Here is an 18,706-nt window from a genome sequence, read left to right as displayed (position 1 = left end):
TCCATGGTTGGGCAGCAACAGGCGCCTTCTGGTTCCCGGTATCCCGACCCTGCATGCCTTGATCCTTGTCTGTTTCAAATAGAGAGCATCTGTTTGCATGCCGGGTGCGAAAACCAGATCGGCCTGTTTTTCAGACAGCTCGTTGTTTTCTCCGCTAGGTAAGAGAGTACATTGAACACGCACCAATCGAGAATGATGGTCGGTCCCAGGAGCGGGGCTCCTCCTGGCCCTGTTTTCAGCATGTGGTTTTATTTTTGGCTGCCGCTTAAAATTAAATCAAAACGAGGGACCATCAAAATATGAAATACAAATTACAACAATAGGGCAATGAACAGAATGAGATCAAGAGGGAGAGAGGAAAGTGCTATTAGGGCAAATGCAGGTACAAGGACCACCACCATCCTGCCAGTTTTCTGCCAAACAGCTAATCAAATTCATGTCCGCATTTCCATCGTGCACAACCTTGACCAGTTCCCTCACCACTTCTTGCATGTCTCGCAGCATCCGGAATTGTGTGTTTTTATGCTTCAAGGACCAACCGGATGCGATTTCGCAGCTGCCAGCACATAAGGGCGCCTTGATCGACGGGCACTTGCAGGTTGAAGCAGATGAACGGGTGAGGCCAACTGTCTGCACAAAGCACTGCGCTTTGTTCCCGAATGAATCCTAAAGGGATTTTGTTCGTTGTTTTTTTTTTCGTCTTCTCGTACTTGTATGACCTGTCATAAACTTCCTTTTTTCTTTGTCTTGCACTGCTTCTCCTGTGGTTCATTGCTCTCTTTTCGTCCTTCTGCATGTTTGCACGTCGCATGGGACCGCTGGAAGAGAGGGGGTGTGGCAAGGGACCATGTCTGGGTAGCTTTTTGTGGTATACTCATGTACCTCCGAGCCTGCTGAGAATATTCGCAGACCCAGGGCACATGTACCTTGCACGTCCTAATCGTACGGTGTACGTTGAGGCAAGCCAATGCAAAGGGTATTTCGTACACGAGTATTTGCAGAATTTTCAAAGCTGAAGGAGCGAGCCGCTGAAGGGAGAATGAGAACCACTTGTGCCCCGTGGAAGCGAACAGAAGGCCATGGACCGGCATTGTTGACATTAGCAACGGGAAACCCAAACGTCAACGCAATCAAGACTGTTCGCTGATACCCCATACGTAGTACTTGCTTTGAACATGATATTTTGCAAGCTTTTGAAATCTGGAATGGTTTTACAGCCAGGTCGGCAATTCGTGTGATGCTCACCTTGTGCTTGTCTCATTTGCATTTTCTAATGGTCAATAACGCACGGGGTTCTGGAGGCAGTCGACAAGACAAGACACGTGCAGTTGCACAGCATGCCACAAACTAACCGTGTCAAGATTCCCCATGAAGACAGTCAAACTCTGCTGAAATAAACTATGGCCTAATCAATTTACCCCGAAAAAAACAGGCCACAGAAAACGCAGAACAGCATCGCAGAACATTTCTCCTTATCATCGATGCAAACCAAGGCTGGGTGAAAAGAAATAGCAATAAACAACACACAGACAGTAAGCTACAGGGCAAGAGTACAAGAAAATAGAAAGAGAATAACGAAAGAAAAACTCCTGGTGGCGAAATTCAAAAGGCGTGTGCGGACGGTCGCAGCATGCGGCCAGATTAAAAATAGGCTGGCCATCTCAGCTGGTCGTCCACATCGTCGCTAATTTTCTGGCCGGCTGTATCTCGTTTCATTTGACCATGTCCAATCTTCCATCTTACGGTCAATCATTTCTCGTTCTGTTGCTCATTATTCGTGAGATAAAGCACCTTGAAAGCTATTCAGAGCACTTCGGAGCAACAAATCAGGGAGGCAAAGGAGGACAGGGGCATGCAGTACATGTGTGTCCAAAAAGTGCCCAACTCCGAACAGTTCACGCGTAAATTATCCGTCATAACAATGAAGCGAATAGTAACGGAGTTGTAAAATGCGGTCACTGTGTTGGTGAGTTACGTTCGTTCCAGACCTCCATCTCATCAAAGCATCGCTCCTTCCTCGTGATTTTTGTGGACCCCTGCTCTTTCTCTTTCTATCCGACTACATTCATACACGCGGTTTGGGAGGTACGGCATATCAATGCCGGGCGTCATAGGAGAGTCGAAAGCCCTGATTCCTACGAAGTACTTCACAATCCCCTCGCTTGGTGAAAAGTCCCCTCTTTTGCTTTCAGCCACCCCCCACATCCAGCTGACAAAAACGCAGCTGGAGTTTTGCGAATTGCATGGGCAAAGGAGTCACGTCTGCTTCGATGTGTCCACAGCTCAGACAACGAGGGAAAGAGCTCGCGAAGGCGGTCTTCTGCCGTGCAATCCAGATCAAAGCTGTAAACACCTTTCCTGCCAACCCCCCTATTTTTTAAACCTCATAATACTATGTCCTCCGTTCCCCCCCATCCCAAAACAACGATTTGTGTCATCATCAAAGGTCCAGCCTTTTTGCGCGCCTGGGAGCCTAAGTCTAACTGCCAACCAGTCTGCAAAACAAACAATAAGCTGCGACGTGCGGCATGCGACATGTCCTTTCTCGCCACTCGACGCTCCCCTTGTTTTTGTTCCCTGCCCTCTTCGCTTGCACATTTGACGGGCAACAATGGGCAATGGCGGACAACAATGGGCAATGGCGGACAACAATGGGGCGGACCCATCCAGTTTTTGGTCTCCCGAGGGCCTTTCTTGCATCCATGGCAATCGTAGCCACAGCGACCTCACGTTGTATGCCAGGTACATTCGCTGCATGAGCACCAAACACCAGAACCCACATTCAAGAACGCGTATGCTGCACCATTGTGCTACGCTTCGCCTCACCTAACAAAGTAGTTCATTCACGTCTCCGCGCACTCGAGCACCGCCCCGGAACAGAAGTGTATTTGCGGAGCGCGGTGGTCCAACGCACCACAGGTCCCTTCGCAGTCGCTGAATATCCTCCAAAGCTTCCTCTGAAGCAGCCCGTCGAAAACCCCGGTGTTTTCAGTTTCCCGAACGTCTCTCCTTTTCCTTTCGTGACCGCCCACCTCGCCTGGTATCGAAGGACACGGTATGTCATAGAAGACCCGCCATGGCCTGGCCCAGTCGCAGCCGGGCCTTGTCAGTACCGTGCCTTGCACAGTCCCGCTAAGTGAAGATCATTTTGTAAAGCTCGTCTTTGCGTTGTTTGACCTGTTCCATCATCGTCGGGCTGCTCTCCTCATCCCTGCTTCTCTCCATCCCACATTGCAACCATGACAACCACTAGTTGACGCCTCCGAGTACAAAGCTGACCAGTTGCTTTCACCTGGTACATGCTAGCTCGAGTATCCAACCAACCAACCCGCCGATCCGTATTGTCTACCGTCCTCGGATGTACAACAACCTATCGTGAAGCTGATAGGACTTCTCTCTGTCACCGTCTTTTTGCCCGACATCCACCTCGATTGTATCCACTTGGACCCATAATCAGCCGCCATCTACGAAATAAAATGAAGCGTTAGGAAGACGGAAAGGGGTATCCTCAGGGCTGTACCTGCTAGTGGGGCGATGGGGTCCCCTGACTGTTTCCTTCTTGTGTCGTCGCTAGCCCTCCGTGCCAGCTCGCCTCGTTTTCTACCACAAATCGGTCCCGACTGAGGAGCTTTGGGAATATAAAAGGCCTCCTTCCTCTCGACTTTCCTCCGTCTTCTTTGTCGAAAGTGCGTCCCCGTTCTCACTTTTCCTTTCATCACTCCTCATCATCCATCACTCCTCATTATCCAGCATTAAAGTATCAAAGCGTCTTACAATCCAAATCACTTCGACATGGATAGCAGCAACGAAACATACCTACACGGCGTCGCCGGTACCTCCACTGGTCTTGCTTTTCAGGTACGTCTAAGTGTTTCCATCATTTTGTCTTCGCCACCCATGGCATATCACAGCCACGGATTGCTTCACATCGTCGATGGTAAGACGGTGGTGTCATCTCGACACCGCTATGGCCGGAATGGCACATCGACAAGAGCATGCCGCCGTGTCGCTTGACAATATGATGGTGGCGTCAGAGAAATGTTTTCTTCCCAACACCCTTCCATGAAAAATGAGTCGACCAACAGACATATGTCCCACGTGGGTCGTCAGTTGTACCCCCATTAGAGGCCGTCATCACTCAGTCATCTCGTGACAGCTTCAAAGAAGGCTGCTCAAACAACGCCAAAGACCTGGCAATGAAGACATGGGATATGGGCTAACTCCAACAAGAGCACAGAAGACACACAGAGACAGTATCATTTCGATACAATTTCGGAAGCCAGCACTTCAGTTGCGCTGTCAAGCGACTCTGGTTCATTCCACGACACGGCTCCTTCTTCGATTGAAGAGCAGAACGAACAGTATGAGCACCCGGTCATCTTGCATGAGGACCCGCGACTGGCCATTCAGCTCGACGATGCGACTTTGCAAATGCAGGAGCGGGAGGTCGACAACCAGCATAGTTTTCACCGCGATCCTCATCCGGGTTGTCTTCTCTGCTCCCGAAGTTTTCAATACGAGCCGTTCTATAGCGACAGGAAGTGAGTCTCAGGAACTTTCATTTTCGCTTTTCCTGAAATTGATAACTGTGAAATGGGTGGGCAAGATGGTAAAGCGAGGTAGTCGTCAACAGCAGTGTTGCACTTTGGAAAGGGGGGCGGGAGGGGCGAAAACAATAGAAAAACTGCGCAACCTGCCTTACTGTTCACCACTTGGCTTGATAACAAAGGCACGTTTTCTAGAATCACATCGGCTAACAACCATCTTCTTGCTCGTTTTGGTGTTGAATAGCGCATACAATGACACAGAGACTGTCTCCCCGGAAGATGCTGCTACAAATGAGCTTTTGAGAGCAGGGAAGATCCGGGAAGGTGAACGTGCTGCTACGATGGCCAGCGCGGAGCTTTCCCGAGAGTCATACTGGAAAGACCGATTTGAGCCTCAGGGCACCGACCGCAACCTTGACCATCACTCCTCTGGCCATCACTCCTCTGGCCGTCACTCCTCTGGCCATCACTCCTCTGGCCATCACTCCTCCGGCCATCACTCCTCTGGCCATCACTCCTCTGGCCGTCCCTCCTCTAGCCGTCCCTCCTCTAGCCGTCCCTCCTCTGGCCGTCACTCCTCTGGCCGTCACTCCTCTGGTCAGCAACCGTCCGGTCAGCGGCCATCCGGCCATCGGCCCGGTCGCAAGTCATCCGGCCACCGGCTCTCTGGCAATTAGTCGTCCGGCCATTGGCCTTCTAACAAATGATAATTGGGCCACACACCATCCGATGGTATAACTCTGATCAACCACTCGGCAGTTGTCCATCCTTCGCGAAGATCCGTAATTCGACCAGAGACCCACAATAGCCACCACCATGTTTCCGCTAAGCTCGGCTCGCGCCGAACTAGTGGCAACTAAAGACGACGGCACGTCACGATTTGTGGGGTGAAACACTACTCGTGCAGCACCCACCCAATGCAACGCCTCTGCAAAGGTGACGGATCGGCAGTGCCGCATGAAACGGCGAAGTGATGTTGGCATGTGTGCGAAGCTCTGGGAGGGTGACAAACAGAAGGATGACGGAACGACGACGGAACAACGAAATTTCAACTCACCACGGTCTAGCATCTTGCTGTGGCCACTCAAGTATTTTTTTGGCCCCTTTTTTCTTTATCTTTTTTCTTTTCTCCATCCCTTTCCCTTTCCTTTCCCCCTCGTCCCCTTCTCCTTGCCACTTGCCATCCCATGTAATATGGGACTCGCAGAAAAGACATCTCTCACTATTGGAAGGCATCAAGACACACGTTACGTGTGTCTTGATACCCATGACGCCAGGATCGTGTCGTCGACGCAGGGCTTGCGATAGCTCGCCGCAAATCTCCAAGCTAAGCCAAGAAAGAAGAGAAAATTTTCGTCAATCTTGGCGATAATTTCTAGAACGAAGGAAAGGGGTTTTGTGACCTGGAAGGCTTTTTACATTGATCATGTAAGAGCACCGTTTGAATCCCCTTCTCAAAAGAGGTTGAGAGGAACGATTCGGAACCGCGAGTGCATGGTTAGGGCCATGCACACAGCCGACAATTCAGCCGTCAAACCAACGGCCCCTTCTTCGGTCTTTTGCATCCCCCTTGTGTGTGCCTGTTTGTTTGTTTGTTTGTTTGCTTGTGTGTTTGTCTGTTTGTTTGTTCTTCATTTTCCTTATTTATAGTTCTCTCAATTAGCCCCCTGTTTCAGTTGTAATATTTCTCACCATGTCCTCCCCTATTCTCAGTCATAGCGACTGTATGCCCTTTGCCCCTCTCACCTCTTGTTTTGTGTTTAGTTTAGTTCTCGAATCACTCACAATTAATATTTCGTCGGTCAGCTTAATGTCCCATAAACATGATTTGATGTTTGCCGTGTGTAGGATTTCGAGACTTGTGTGGTTGATGCCCAAGCACCCAACCGAAGCGTCCGAGCACAAGTTGGTGAAGGTCCGGACATTCCTGCAGGATTAATGATCGGGTCGGCCAATGACGGGAGCACAAGAAAAGGGAAATATCCCAATTAGGCCGATACCGGTGAATAGGTAGATGTTTAGCAAGAAAAAAAAGAGAATAGGCAAAAAGAGAAAAAGAGAAAAAGAGAAAAAGAGAAAAATAGAAAGAAAGAAGAAAGAAGGAAGTAAGGTGGAAAAGGGACAAGAGGGTACGAAAAACAAAAAAGCAGTAGCAATGCTAAATGCCTAACGGTAACAAGCCCCGTCAGCACGACATGATCCTCCGTTGTCGTTAATTGTCAGCTCGGAGTCCTTGGATGGCCAGGTCACCGCCAATATCGTCGTATAAAAGAGTCGGCGCATGGTAGTTTGTATGTTTTGTCGAACTGTTTCCGCCGGCGACATGGCAAATCGCTTGTAGCCCAGTGTGGGTGTGATATTGGCGACCGATTAAGAAGAGATTCATGTGCTGTTGCGTTGTCTGTGGCTTGTTGCTTGTTGTCGGTTTCATTTCCACGGGAAGCTGCCAGCTGACTTTAAAAAAAAAATGAAAAAGAAAAAGAAAAACGAATGGAAATCATTTCCTTTCTGCTTTCCTCTATCCTGCCTCCCAGATTTCTCTTGACATTACTTGACAACACATCAATATTAGGAAACTGACTTTCTGCTGCAATGTCCATCGGGTAATGCACTGCGTTCGAGTTTGGAGCCACCCAAATGCGAGTCGCAGTGTGAGTTGTGCTACCCTGGTGTCACATTTGTGACAATTCCGGGTATGGGAAAGAACGGTGGGTGTTTAATGGTGATGCGACAATGAGGAAGGAGCAGGTGTTAATGGGGAAAGGAGCAACGGAAGGAAGGAGCAATGCAAGGGAGATAAACGGGAGAGCGGGAATAACGACAGCCAACAATGAGGTAGGATAATTGTAGGGCCTCTCTCAGGAGAAGAAGAAGAAGGAAAGCATCATGAGACGCGCTCTGCATTTGGATGACATCCGCAAGCAAAGACAAAGCCAGACGAAATACGACGTAAAAACAAGCGTCGAATTTGCCGCCTTCTGCTTGTACGTGAGCAGCGGGGCGACCCGCGCCGAAATATTGATGCCGACAAGAACTGAATGTGGTGCAATTCAACATGGTTTAAAAAAAAAAGACAGAAAGAAAGAAGGGAAGTTAATAACAGGTTTAAGAACAACAACAAAAGAATCAAACTCAAAAGATGCTGGAATTTCCAAGATGACGGTAATATTATCAAGAGAAAATGAAATAGAAATTTATCTGCGTTTTTTTCAATGACCCAGGCTTATTGGACTTTCGCTCGTGGGGAGTTCGCCTCCCATGGCGCAGCTAGGGATTCGAATATTGCAGCCCACGATTTCGCGCACGCCGAAGCGTGGCATGTGTTCCTCGAGTGTTGTCAATTGGTGGTGTCATCAGTATGCTGAATGTGCCAGTCTGAGAACCATATGCGGTTGGTCGGCTTTAGGTATACTGGGCGACGTATGGAATTCCGAACGTCGAACCTGGGAGAGGGAAAATGATTTGACAAAAAAAGTCACAGAGCTGAAAATGAATTTTTGTGAATTAAGAAACCAAGCTGAAAAAAAAGCAAAAACAAACCAAGCTGGCAATCGACGGGGCAGTGTTTGATGGAAAAGGGGCAACCAAAGCCAGTAATGGGTGAATGCTGATTTATACATAGGTGGCGAAAGGGCTGGATGGTTGCGCAACGTTGCGTGTGACAAATACCACGTAATGAGGACACGCGGTATTTACGTTTGCCTTGATGTCTTGCTTTTCTTTTCTCGCCTTACTATGTTTTTCTTTTTTTTTTTAGAAAAAAAAGAAAGAAGAAAAGAAAAGAAATTCTTGTATCACCCTTTTTCGCCCTGCTTTCAAGGGCTGAGACCTACGCCTGCTGCTCCTCCTTTTGTCCAGGTCGAGATCGACACACCGTTTCGGCATACCCATGTTTGAGGGCACCTATTTCAACTTCGGCCAACTCGGCAGGTACTATGTACGAGAGAAGAAGAAAACAAGCGAGATATCAGGTGCAAACGGCACGCTCTGAACAGCACATACCGAACGTCCTCTCCTTGGCAGTAAAACATGTACAATGGTCCCTAGGTGGGAGATCATTTCGTGCTTGGCCCTCGGTGCAACTGCCACATCATCCTCTTTTCCAACGTCTTCTCTTCAGGTGCATTTTAGTTACCTTATATATATATATATTTTTTAAAAAAAAAGAAAAGAAGAGAAGAGGAAAAAAAACTGTACGAGTCTGTAAGAAATTGCCACCCGCCAGACTCGCCATGCCACGTCCATTTTCCAATCTGATTCCAGAACGGTATCCCGAGTTGGACCTGGCTCCGTTAGGATCAAGTCTCGTTACTTCCCTTCCCCTACTCCTACCTCCTTCAACCCTTCCACTTCTCCCCGCCGGGGGCCCGGCGTAGTTCCAATACCCTGTTTGAGAGTACGCTCCACTCCTGACGCCTTTTTTTATTTCTTTTTCTCTCGAATGAGGCGGTCAGTCCTGTATCTTGACGCCTGGGTGGGTGTCTGGACAGCATGCCTTCCGATGATATGATTTGTCTCTCCTTCCAGTCTCGGTAGACGCTTGATCGGTCTCGTGGCCCGGTGACACACTTTTCATCAAAGCAGTGGCCACTCTGGACGCCTTTTTTTTTGACTCTACGACAAGGCTGTGGATATCAACTGTTCAAGGATATACGAGGCGTCTATTAATTTTTCACTCTCATACTATCAAAGAGGTCTAGGCAGACGTGTCAATGGACGTTTTAAGGACTAGCCGGCTTGGGCATGTCTCGACCACGTCGACGTTGTTCGTCTTTTCCTTTCTTCTTTAATTTTCTTGTTTTGAAAATTCACTTTCTCATGGGAGGCTGAGTTGATACGAAGTACTCAGTACCATAGTCCTTATTTTGTCCCATTTCATTTGTGGCCGCCCATCCCTGTCTTTGTCCCTGCGCACCTTGTTTATTTTGTCCTCACTTCCCTCCGCCTCCTTTCTTCTTTGCTCTACCGCTCTGATGTCCCCTTGCACCGATGATCGGATGCATATTTTCGTCTGCATTTATGGAGAACGTCGTACCCGAATGGTTATTTTACTGTTTTGCAATGACTAGCGGTGTAGAATGTCCCGCACTTGACGGGCGGCTCTCGAGATACTAGTCTTTGCATCGTGTTTTACGTTCAGTGTCTTACTGTCAAACAACTGGTAGGACCTCCACCATACCATGGAACAGGTTCACCAGTGGTGCCCCTTCTCCCAACGTCGAACTGGCCAATAGCTCAGCCAACTCACTGGATTCCAAGAAGTGACGGTGTTCCATGCTTTCCTCTTCAATGTTTGGCTGATATGCCGCATCTGAGATTCATGCAGTCACTACAACTTATTTGTGACTTAAAGCGAGGAAGCAAGACGAACGTGTCGGGACGACGTACTGGTTGTTGGAAACATCGGCATCTGATAGCCACGGCATCTTTTTTTTTTTGGCGTATCTCATGCCCTCGGAGTGCTGCCTAAAGCAGACAGTATGAAAAGAACGAATGGTGTGTGCCCAGCGCTGACAAAAGCCATTTATATCCAATGAGTTGTCTGTCATTGATCAGTCACGGTTCCCGCAGACTCTCGTCAATCTCATTCGCCGAGTGTATCAAAAAGCACCGGAAATTCTTATTTGTCACTGGCTCTTGAATCGCATAAATTCTTCAGCTGTTTGTGCCGCGTAGTCTTGAGTACTGACTTTCTCTTCATGGATTCCAAACGAATGAGGGTTGCAGTAGGCAGCCATCTAAGCACGAAGAGGTCAAAATGTCAGCACCTTGCTGCATCTCCTCACCGTACTCTCACTTTAGTAGCACCATCAAAAAATATGTGCATGGTCTTAGGGCCTCAAATTGGGCATAGTCCGTTCATTGCATACGTGGGGGTTTCTTAAAAGAGGAAGAATAAGATGAGACGAGCCAAGGTTGGCAATATGGCCGTGGAGCAAAATTGCCTCCCTGACAAGGATGTGAACGGGCAGGCAATGAAAGGTGCAAATTCGATATCCCCGTTCACCGTTCACCGTATATCGGATTTCTTAAACTCTGGGCGCCTTGAAAAGGCCTCGATCGAGTACTATGAGGGGCCCGGCGAAACAGCTATAAAAACAGACGCCTTTAATCCTTGTAGGCAGCCGGCGGGTTAGCGAAAACCCGGAGACAATTGAAAGTGTCACGCACCGAATTCCACATGCACGTATCCCGCATGGCAAAAAGTTTATTTTCTTCCATTGTGGAGCAAAGTCAGCATGGCAAAATGGTCAGCCTGTTGAAGAGGATGCTTGTTGGCTGTGGGGTCAAGTGCGTTCGGGATAATCCGACACCGCCTTGCTACTCTGTGAACCGAAGAAAGCGAAGGGTTCGTGGAAATCCATGCGAGGTATGGGTCGAAGCTCAGCAGCGTCTGATTGGCCAGAGTCCAATGTCTTGTCGGCACATTACCAATAATTTTCGATGCCTTGTCTCAGGGGACGTCTTCCAAAGCAAGAAGAAGAGGCTGCAGGACGTCCGTGCCCCATAGGAACAGACGGATAGCAGGCAAAAAGGGGGAAGCAAGGGTAGGAAGGCAGCCGCGAGAACGATGCAGGCGTCCAACCAGCAACCCACAAGTTGTGTCCTACTTTGGAAAGGTTTCGCGATTTCGCATCACAAAGCCACTTCTTTTCATAAAGACTGGAGCGCTGAAGACGATTGTACTTCCCACTTTCTTCAATATTGTTATAAAGAGAAAGAAAAAAAGAAGATAAAAAACAATGAAGTGCAAAGCTTCGTTGAACGAGGACGCAGTGGGATGAATAAACTCCGGACACCGTTGGCAGTTGCAAATGCTAAAAATAAGGCTGTCGTCAGCCATTGCGGAGTTTGACGGCTTACCGAGTTCTTCCAAAGGAACGCTGTTGTGAGATTCGGACGCCTTTTTACGCCCGGTCAAAGTTTTAGCCGGTCTTGGATTCGTAGCAAGGCGCTTTGAAATTTCAAATAATTCGAGAACCGTCAGTCAACCCGAAACCGTGGGACTGCGCCAGGGCCAGTCTACATTTTATAACGGGAACGCGCCTGAACGGTGTCCTAATCGAGAAAGGTTTCTCAGCGAGAAAGACATGGGTAGAGGAGGTCTGTGTGCCTTGCACCCCAGCCTTGTCGGTTCGAATTGTTTGCTTTGGTCTCGATTACCGAGCAAAATTCGCTTAAATAACGTGGAGTCCGTTATGGTCGGCACGACATACACAGCGCCAGCCGATGATAAGCCACCGAAGCAAACCGGTTGAAACGGTGAACCGAAAGTCGCCAAAACCGCTGTAGTGAATAAGCACGAGAAAGGCACCGAGGCAATAGACCAAAAGAATGTTTTCTCATACGACGTACGGATACAAGAATGCGAATATAGTCGCCACGGTACGCGATAATGCCGTCCGAAAAGAGTAATCAAGCCAGAAACTCATACACATGTTCTCTACAAGGCTGTAGTGCATCTTTTTAGTCCACTTTTGTGTACGGTCAACCGCTTGCCTGCCAGACGTGCACTGCCAGTCGTGCACTACATACGGGCTGTCATTATACTTGGGAGAGGACAGAAACGTGGACACGATAGAGTACAGCTTCAGAGAGAAATATTCCTATCGTCATGGAACATGTTTGCATGGGAAAAGTAGATCACTATCGTGAGCTGGTGATTTGTCCGAATTGGCCACTGAAGCCAAATTGGGGAGCTGCCAATATAAGGCTGATTCCGTCCCATTCACAATGTCAGCGAATGGTAAGATGGCCGAGCGGTCTAAGGCGCTAGCTTCAGGTTCTAGAGTCGAATTTCCGGATTCGAATCGAAGTACGTGGACTTGCTAGTCTCGCAAGAGGCGTGGGTTCGAATCCCACTCTTATCACTTTTACTTTTGTGTTTTAATTTTTTTTTCATTCAAACGACACACATGGTTTTTAAATATATTTAATTACACCGTGCTTCTCTTGCGATTTTTTTTTTCAATAGAAAGCGAGAGTAGAAGGGGTGGTTGTACTACGGTGCTTTGCCGTGGTGTAGTGCAAAAGCCTTCTTCCGACCCGCCAGCCTCGTGAGAATCTGAAATTCATAGCAGGACAACATCAGAAACAGAACATCAAAACGGAAATGGTAACTCTCATGCAACACAGCATGAGCGGCTATGCCGCATTCAGAGAACTATACGGTGTCCCCCGTTGCCACGCTCTCAACTTCACGCCTGATTCGGCCCTTTCTCCTTTGGCCCATTTGAAGGGACTACTGCGGCCTGCGGTGGTGGCCAAGTATGGGCGCTATTGATGCACGGCGAAGGGGGTCGAGCTTCTAATGTCCTCATTATGGTACCATACGTGTCTTTCTTCGAGACAAGAATGTACCCAGACCAGTGTGGGGGCGTGTGAAGAAAATGGATGCATCAACTCTGGCCCAATATGTCTAAATATGTGCCGTGAATATTATGTAGTTTCTCGGATAGCACTTCTTACAAACAGAAAAGCACGCCTTGCGTAAGCCCCGCCGATACACACCCAACATTTTGTCTACGGTGGCGACCATGAAAAGATACAGAGGGATCGAGGACGGCCTGTTTTAGTCAAGAGAGCAGCGGCTGAGATGTAAAGAGAGGGAGGGAACCAGAGAGACAAAAGTTGGGGGCCGGCGGTAAACTCGCGTGCAGTATTACGAAGTACGTCTTGTATTGTGTGCACATGACACCATCGGCGCAGCTCGTCGCCAGACTGCCAGCAGCTTCATTCTCTCCCAAGCGTCGTGCGCCTTTTACGTTCCTTCAGATCACCAATATACTCGGATTGTCCACCTTTCACATCAATTTTTTTTTCGTCGAAACTGTACAACCTTGCCATCTCCTCCACCTTCCCATCATGTCTCGCTATACCCCAGCCGCATCCGGTCCTCACTCCCTCCCTCACTTGGCAACATGTGGGCAAACTAAGAAGGGTTCGGTTTTCAGCTCGTCCACGCAAAAGAGGGGAAGTGCTGGCTTGCAGAACTACATACTTGAGGTGGGAGAGACAACAGCCGAATGATTGGCTACAACAACTCTCGTATAAAGAGTAGAGCAGTGAAACCAGCGCCAACTCAAGTTACTGCTTGAGAGATACATGCAGAGTACTAGATGTGCCGCTCCTACGCATGCACGGGCTGTTTCTCCTTTGTTTGGATAAGAGATCAGCCACGTTTCTAGATCGATTGTACACACTCGTGCGTGTACTCGACTATATAATGGCAGGTAGCCCACTAGTGTTGTGATCGTTGATAACATCACTGTTGACTGGCTGCAAAATGAAGCTGTTGGCTTGTGAACCCGATTTTCGATCTGCTGCGAGTCGATACAATCGCCCACTTTGGCGTGACTTTCATTCCCAAATAGCCGTACTCTGCCAGAAACCGAAAAACACAAGTGTATTTCGCCGTTGTGTATGGTTGAAACGATTGGCTGTAAATGACGTACACAAAACGAGCCGGGGGATGTTCCGTGACTCCCCGCCACAACAATTTCGCTCAACGGGCCGGCCCGTCGATCCTTCCTTCAGAACCACCAAAGGTTATTTGCACCTCGGGACAACAGGCCGGAGCCAGATCGATCCCCGGGATCGATTTGTGCATGCAGGCTCCATACGATTGGTAATTCTGGGGTAATCGCATAATGGTGGCACATCGGGAACCTTGTCCTCAGGATATCTGCTCCCCAAGTTACGTCATGGGACGAATTTTTGAGGAATATTTTCATTCGCCAACGTCACGTTTACTGAAAGTGATTCACACGCGTGCAATCTGGAAAGTTCGTCATGTGGATCTAAATAATTTTGAAACTTTTGTATTATGCAGACCGTAAGTCGCTGGCCCTTGAGAAACCGTGATATGGACAATGGGCAGTAGTAAATCTGGAGAGATAAAGAAAATGAAGCGCTCTGCTTGGAAACAAAAAAAACCAAAACAAATAAATGCAAAGCCCCGCGCCACCATGTAAATGCCCATTTAAAACAAACAGGGGCCGACCGATGCCAGCGTACCAAATTCCCTCCCCCTCGCCGACCTGAACGTTGCCAGTTGTTGTTTGCCCGCCCACCCACCCAATTGTTAGGGTGGGTCGTCGGGTTCTTCGCCGAAGCGTGTCACTTTGGCCCGTGCCATACCTTCCATGTCCGAGAAATTCACGTCGTCCGTAACGTCATTGTCGTTGTCAAAGTCGGCCGTATCACTATTGTCATCATCCTCAAGAACAGTCCCTGGCAGAACCTTGCCTTTTCCCTTGTCCTTGGGCGCATCGGTTTCCACGTCATCCTCCATGCTAGCATCACCCGCCACCGGAGAGGCCGTGTCCAAATCCAGATCGTCTTGGGCCGGTTCATCCTCGAGTGGATCGCGAAACTCGTCCATCACGGAAAATTTGTGAGCCGTCGCGTCGTACGAAATCCACCTATTGAACGTTGCGAGCTGGCAGGCCATCCACAGAACGCGCTCCTTTCGGGTCAGGCGCGTTGAGGACGACTCCATCAGCCGCTCGTCCTCATCAGCGGAATCCATGTTCGCGAACCAGCCTTGCGGGTAGTTGTATTCGGACCACAACAGACCACGCAGGTACCAGTCGTCAGGCAGCGGCTTGTCAGCATCACTGCGGACTGGCGGCGGGGGCTCAAACGTGACGTTGGTGTTGACAGGCTCGGTTGGGACAAAGGGGCTGTTGTCGCCGTTTGCCGCGGCGGCTTGCTGCTGTTGCTGTTGCTTGAATTGAATCTCCTGAATCCGCCTCTCCTCCTCGGCTTTGCGATCGACTTGTGGCTCCATAAACACTTCCCGCTCGATCCTGTCGTACCGCGGACTGGTCAGGAGCATATTATTGAGAGTCACTACAAGCGGCTCCCAAGGGAATGTCTTTTCGAGGTACGCCATGCCCTCAGGGACGCGCGCGAAGCATAGCATCCACACAAGGCGCGCGTGGATGTAGCCGTGGCAGTTCGCATCACCAACGCGGGCCAAAACAACGCGGTCAATGTCAGCCACAAGATTCTGGGCTGGCTCGAGAGCCTGCACGATCTCAGGATCAACAGCCATTCGCTCATCAATACTTTTCTCGGGTTGCTGTACATTGCCCATCGGTACATCGACTGGGGCGTCTGTTGGAGCACCTGCCATGGCACTGCGATACATGTCATCGTGTAAAATACGCATGAGAACATTGTCGTCTCCGCCGTAAGAAAGCAACGAGCAACTGTTCACAATGGCCATATACACGCCGGTTTCGACCCAGGCCCGAGACGATAACGCAATATGATCATCAAGTCCGGCGACAAAGTCACCGACAGTGGGCCGGAAGTCAGGCGTCGTCTTCATACCATTTTTAAATAAAATCGCATGGGCCTTGATAAACGCCAGCTCAATAGGCGGGACATGTTGGGTGGCGTTGTTTAAGACGGGGTCCAAGAGTGTCATAATCGACTCGCGGGTAGAGGTGAAGGGGATAGGTGTACAGAGACTTTTGACATAAAAGTAGAGCTGCGTCACAACATACGGTCTCGCCAAAATGGCAAGGTGATGGTGGAGTCTGCCAGTCGCTGGAGCACGGTCCGAAGCCAGAGTGTACCAACGCCGCGACACGTTCGTCCAGGTGTCACGCACCCGCTGGTTATCGTCCTCGATTGCCATCCTATAACGCGACAAATCGCCTAGACACTCGACCCAGGTATCCTCGAACGTGCGGACCGTCTCATACAAGAGCGCAATGATCGAGTATGCCATATAAATAAACGTAATCATGTGCTCGCGAGATTCAGGAAGACGGTGGCGTAGTAATTCGAGGAAGCTGTGGATACCATGACGCCACATACGGGCTGGGATCGCGTACTTTTGAGCAACACGGCGGAGTGCAGGCGAGGCCGAGGGGTGCTGAGATGCAAGCATAAAGTCATGATGCTCGTGCAAGAGCGTCCTGTGCAAATTCAATAGAGCCTGCCACTGGCCATCATCCAGTTTGACTTGAAGATCTATGGCGCTGGACTCGCTATCGATCTCAATGCACTTGGACTCAACCATGGCAAGCCCGACATAAATCCCCTTCACTTCGTTGACCAGTTGCGTGAGCGTAATGGGCCGTGTCTTTGGTTGTAACTCTATATTTGGATATCTCGATTGTGGCGCCGCCTTGCTGCCATGCTGTGGATGCGGGGGGTTGGAGGATAACGAGCCAGCTCGCTGATGTGGCTGTGGTGGACGGGCAGCAGGTGCCCCAAAGGGCTTGTTCGGGGATGGCGCAGCAAGTATGCCGGCGCCACCACCCCTTGGTTCCCTTGCCCAACCGGGTCCACCAGGCGCACTTCCACGGCTCGAGACGTTCGGATGGTATTTTGGATTGATGGTAGGTTGTGCGGCCTTTTGCGGAGATTGAGCGGGCGGTGCAGCGGATGATGTTTGTGAAGAAACAGCGGTTTGCTGGGGGGGATGCGGGGTTGCATGGTTTTGGCTTTCTGAATTATTTAAGGTTGTGGGAGATTCGGTTTGTTGAGATTGTGTCGTTGCGTTATTAATCGGTATAAACGTTGAAGAGGAGTTGACAGAAGACGTCTGTGGGATGTGGCCTGGCTCATAGTTGTGGCTGGCTGGCGAGAAAGCATGGTTTGATCCATGGGGACCAATAACAGTAGTTGCGGTGCTGTGCCCAGGCTGGCTGGGCGGGTGGTGTAGTTGCTGGTGGTGCAGGCCGAGGTTCTTGTTCTCGACAATGCCTTGCTCCTGGCCATGCTCCGGATGGATGGTGTTAGTTGGTGGAGCTGGTGTGAGGAGGGCAGGGTTGCCGCCTGCAAGGTCGTGTGGTGGTGGCTGTTGCGGCTTGAATGGCCCTTCTGGCGTCTGCATCTCCGGGTGCCTAGGATGTGCCGATTCTGCGGGAACAACGGTAGACGCTGCAGACGGTGCGTAGGCCGCAGGCGGTCCAGAGGAGGTAGACGCGGGAGTCGATGCGGCTGAGTCAATGGTAGGATAGGATGCCGAAAGCAGAGTGTCGGTGTTTGGTGGGGATGAGGCTGGAGAGGCAACAGGGGAGAAAACACCAACGTCGGACGCGGCAGATTCCGATGGCGATTTCTGGGACCTCTGTTTCTTATATACTGGTCGGTGGAAGTCATGAAGTGGTCTCTTGCTGCAAAAGAACGACAATGTTAGCAATGCTGATGGACGAGGATGGAAAAGAACGTGTCTAGATAAAAAAGACAGAAAAGGGGGAATACGGGTCTGTCATGGTTGCCTGCTAGTGGTAGGTCAAAGCAAGTACTGAGGTTATGCTTAAAACGGAAGGAACAAGTGAAGTCGTGAAGTCAAGAGGCAGGAACGACCGTTGAGCACATGCAAGAGCCGCAATGCAGGAACCAGCGGGCGGGCCAGACGGGGACTGCACGGACCGGGGAGGAACGACCAAAGGAGTAAAAAAATAAAAAATAAAAATAGGAAAGTAGAAAAATAAGCTTACACATGGCTGGCCGAACTTGAACTGTGCCGGTGGGAGTGCTTGGAGTCTCCCGCCAATGGCAACGACGGTTTTTGCTGTTGTGATCCGTGATGAGCCCCAGAGTCGCTGCCTGCCGTCCCCCTGTGTTGCGCGTTGTCATGTCGAGGCGCCAGTGGCGGCGAACCTTGCTTGTGTCGTCCATTTCCCAAGAAGTCTGGGTTCTGCGAATCAGGCGGCGGTTGGCTGCCTTCACTGGACGACTGACGCATCATTTGGAGCGCTGTTTGTTGGAATAATAATATCTGTGGTGGATGGTGCGACTGCGTGGGGGCCAAAAGTCAGCATGCGTTAATGGGAGACGGAAAACTAGGGCGAGCACGCCGAGAAAATGAAACTGGCGAAGAATTGGCTGGCATCGGTCGAGGAAGAGGTCGAAACCCATTGTGTGTATGAGGTATGAGGCGTGCCTGGTGCGAGAGCCGGGCTTCTGGTTGCAGGTCGACTTACCTCGGAATTTGGGTATGGATTCCAGCAAATCTGTTGGATTTGTCGGATTTGTCGGATTTTTCGGATTTTCACGGATTGGACAGTCTAAGACAACAACAGCTGAATAGAGGGACGAGCAGGCTGTATCGCAAAGAGTAAAATGCGGCATGGGGTTGACACACTTCCTGGCAAAATGGCCAACTGGTGGTGTTTGGATGCATTTTATAT

General features: G+C 49.8%; 3 protein-coding genes and 1 non-coding gene across 4 annotated transcripts; 3 read left to right on the top strand and 1 right to left on the bottom strand.

The window, feature by feature from the left end:
* Positions 1–2,611: 2,611 nt before the first annotated feature.
* On the top strand, positions 2,612–3,140 carry SPSK_09914 (uncharacterized protein; the record flags this gene model as incomplete). Its single annotated transcript, XM_016736481.1, has 2 exons — positions 2,612–2,733; positions 2,774–3,140. 2 exons carry the CDS (start codon positions 2,612–2,614, stop codon positions 3,138–3,140), a joined length of 489 nt encoding a protein of 162 aa, XP_016588273.1.
* A 652-nt stretch (positions 3,141–3,792) lies between these two features.
* SPSK_09202 (uncharacterized protein) lies at positions 3,793–5,224 on the top strand (the record flags this gene model as incomplete). Its single annotated transcript, XM_016735779.1, has 3 exons — positions 3,793–3,858; positions 4,231–4,541; positions 4,792–5,224. The coding sequence occupies 3 exons, from the start codon at positions 3,793–3,795 to the stop codon at positions 5,222–5,224; spliced, it is 810 nt and encodes a 269-aa protein (XP_016588272.1).
* A 7,069-nt stretch (positions 5,225–12,293) lies between these two features.
* On the top strand, positions 12,294–12,418 carry SPSK_11264. The gene has a single exon. It is a non-coding gene; the product is annotated as a tRNA-Leu (tRNA).
* Positions 12,419–14,631: 2,213 nt separating this feature from the next.
* SPSK_08371 (uncharacterized protein) lies at positions 14,632–18,264 on the bottom strand (the record flags this gene model as incomplete). Its single annotated transcript, XM_016734971.1, has 2 exons — positions 14,632–17,686; positions 18,014–18,264. 2 exons carry the CDS (start codon positions 18,262–18,264, stop codon positions 14,632–14,634), a joined length of 3,306 nt encoding a protein of 1,101 aa, XP_016588271.1.
* Positions 18,265–18,706: the final 442 nt, after the last annotated feature.

This window comes from Sporothrix schenckii (genome assembly GCF_000961545.1).
Source record: "Sporothrix schenckii 1099-18 chromosome Unknown Cont44, whole genome shotgun sequence".
Lineage (NCBI taxonomy): Eukaryota > Fungi > Ascomycota > Sordariomycetes > Ophiostomatales > Ophiostomataceae > Sporothrix > Sporothrix schenckii.
Note: the sequence above shows the minus strand (reverse complement) of the source record. Positions and strands in the feature narration are given on the sequence as shown.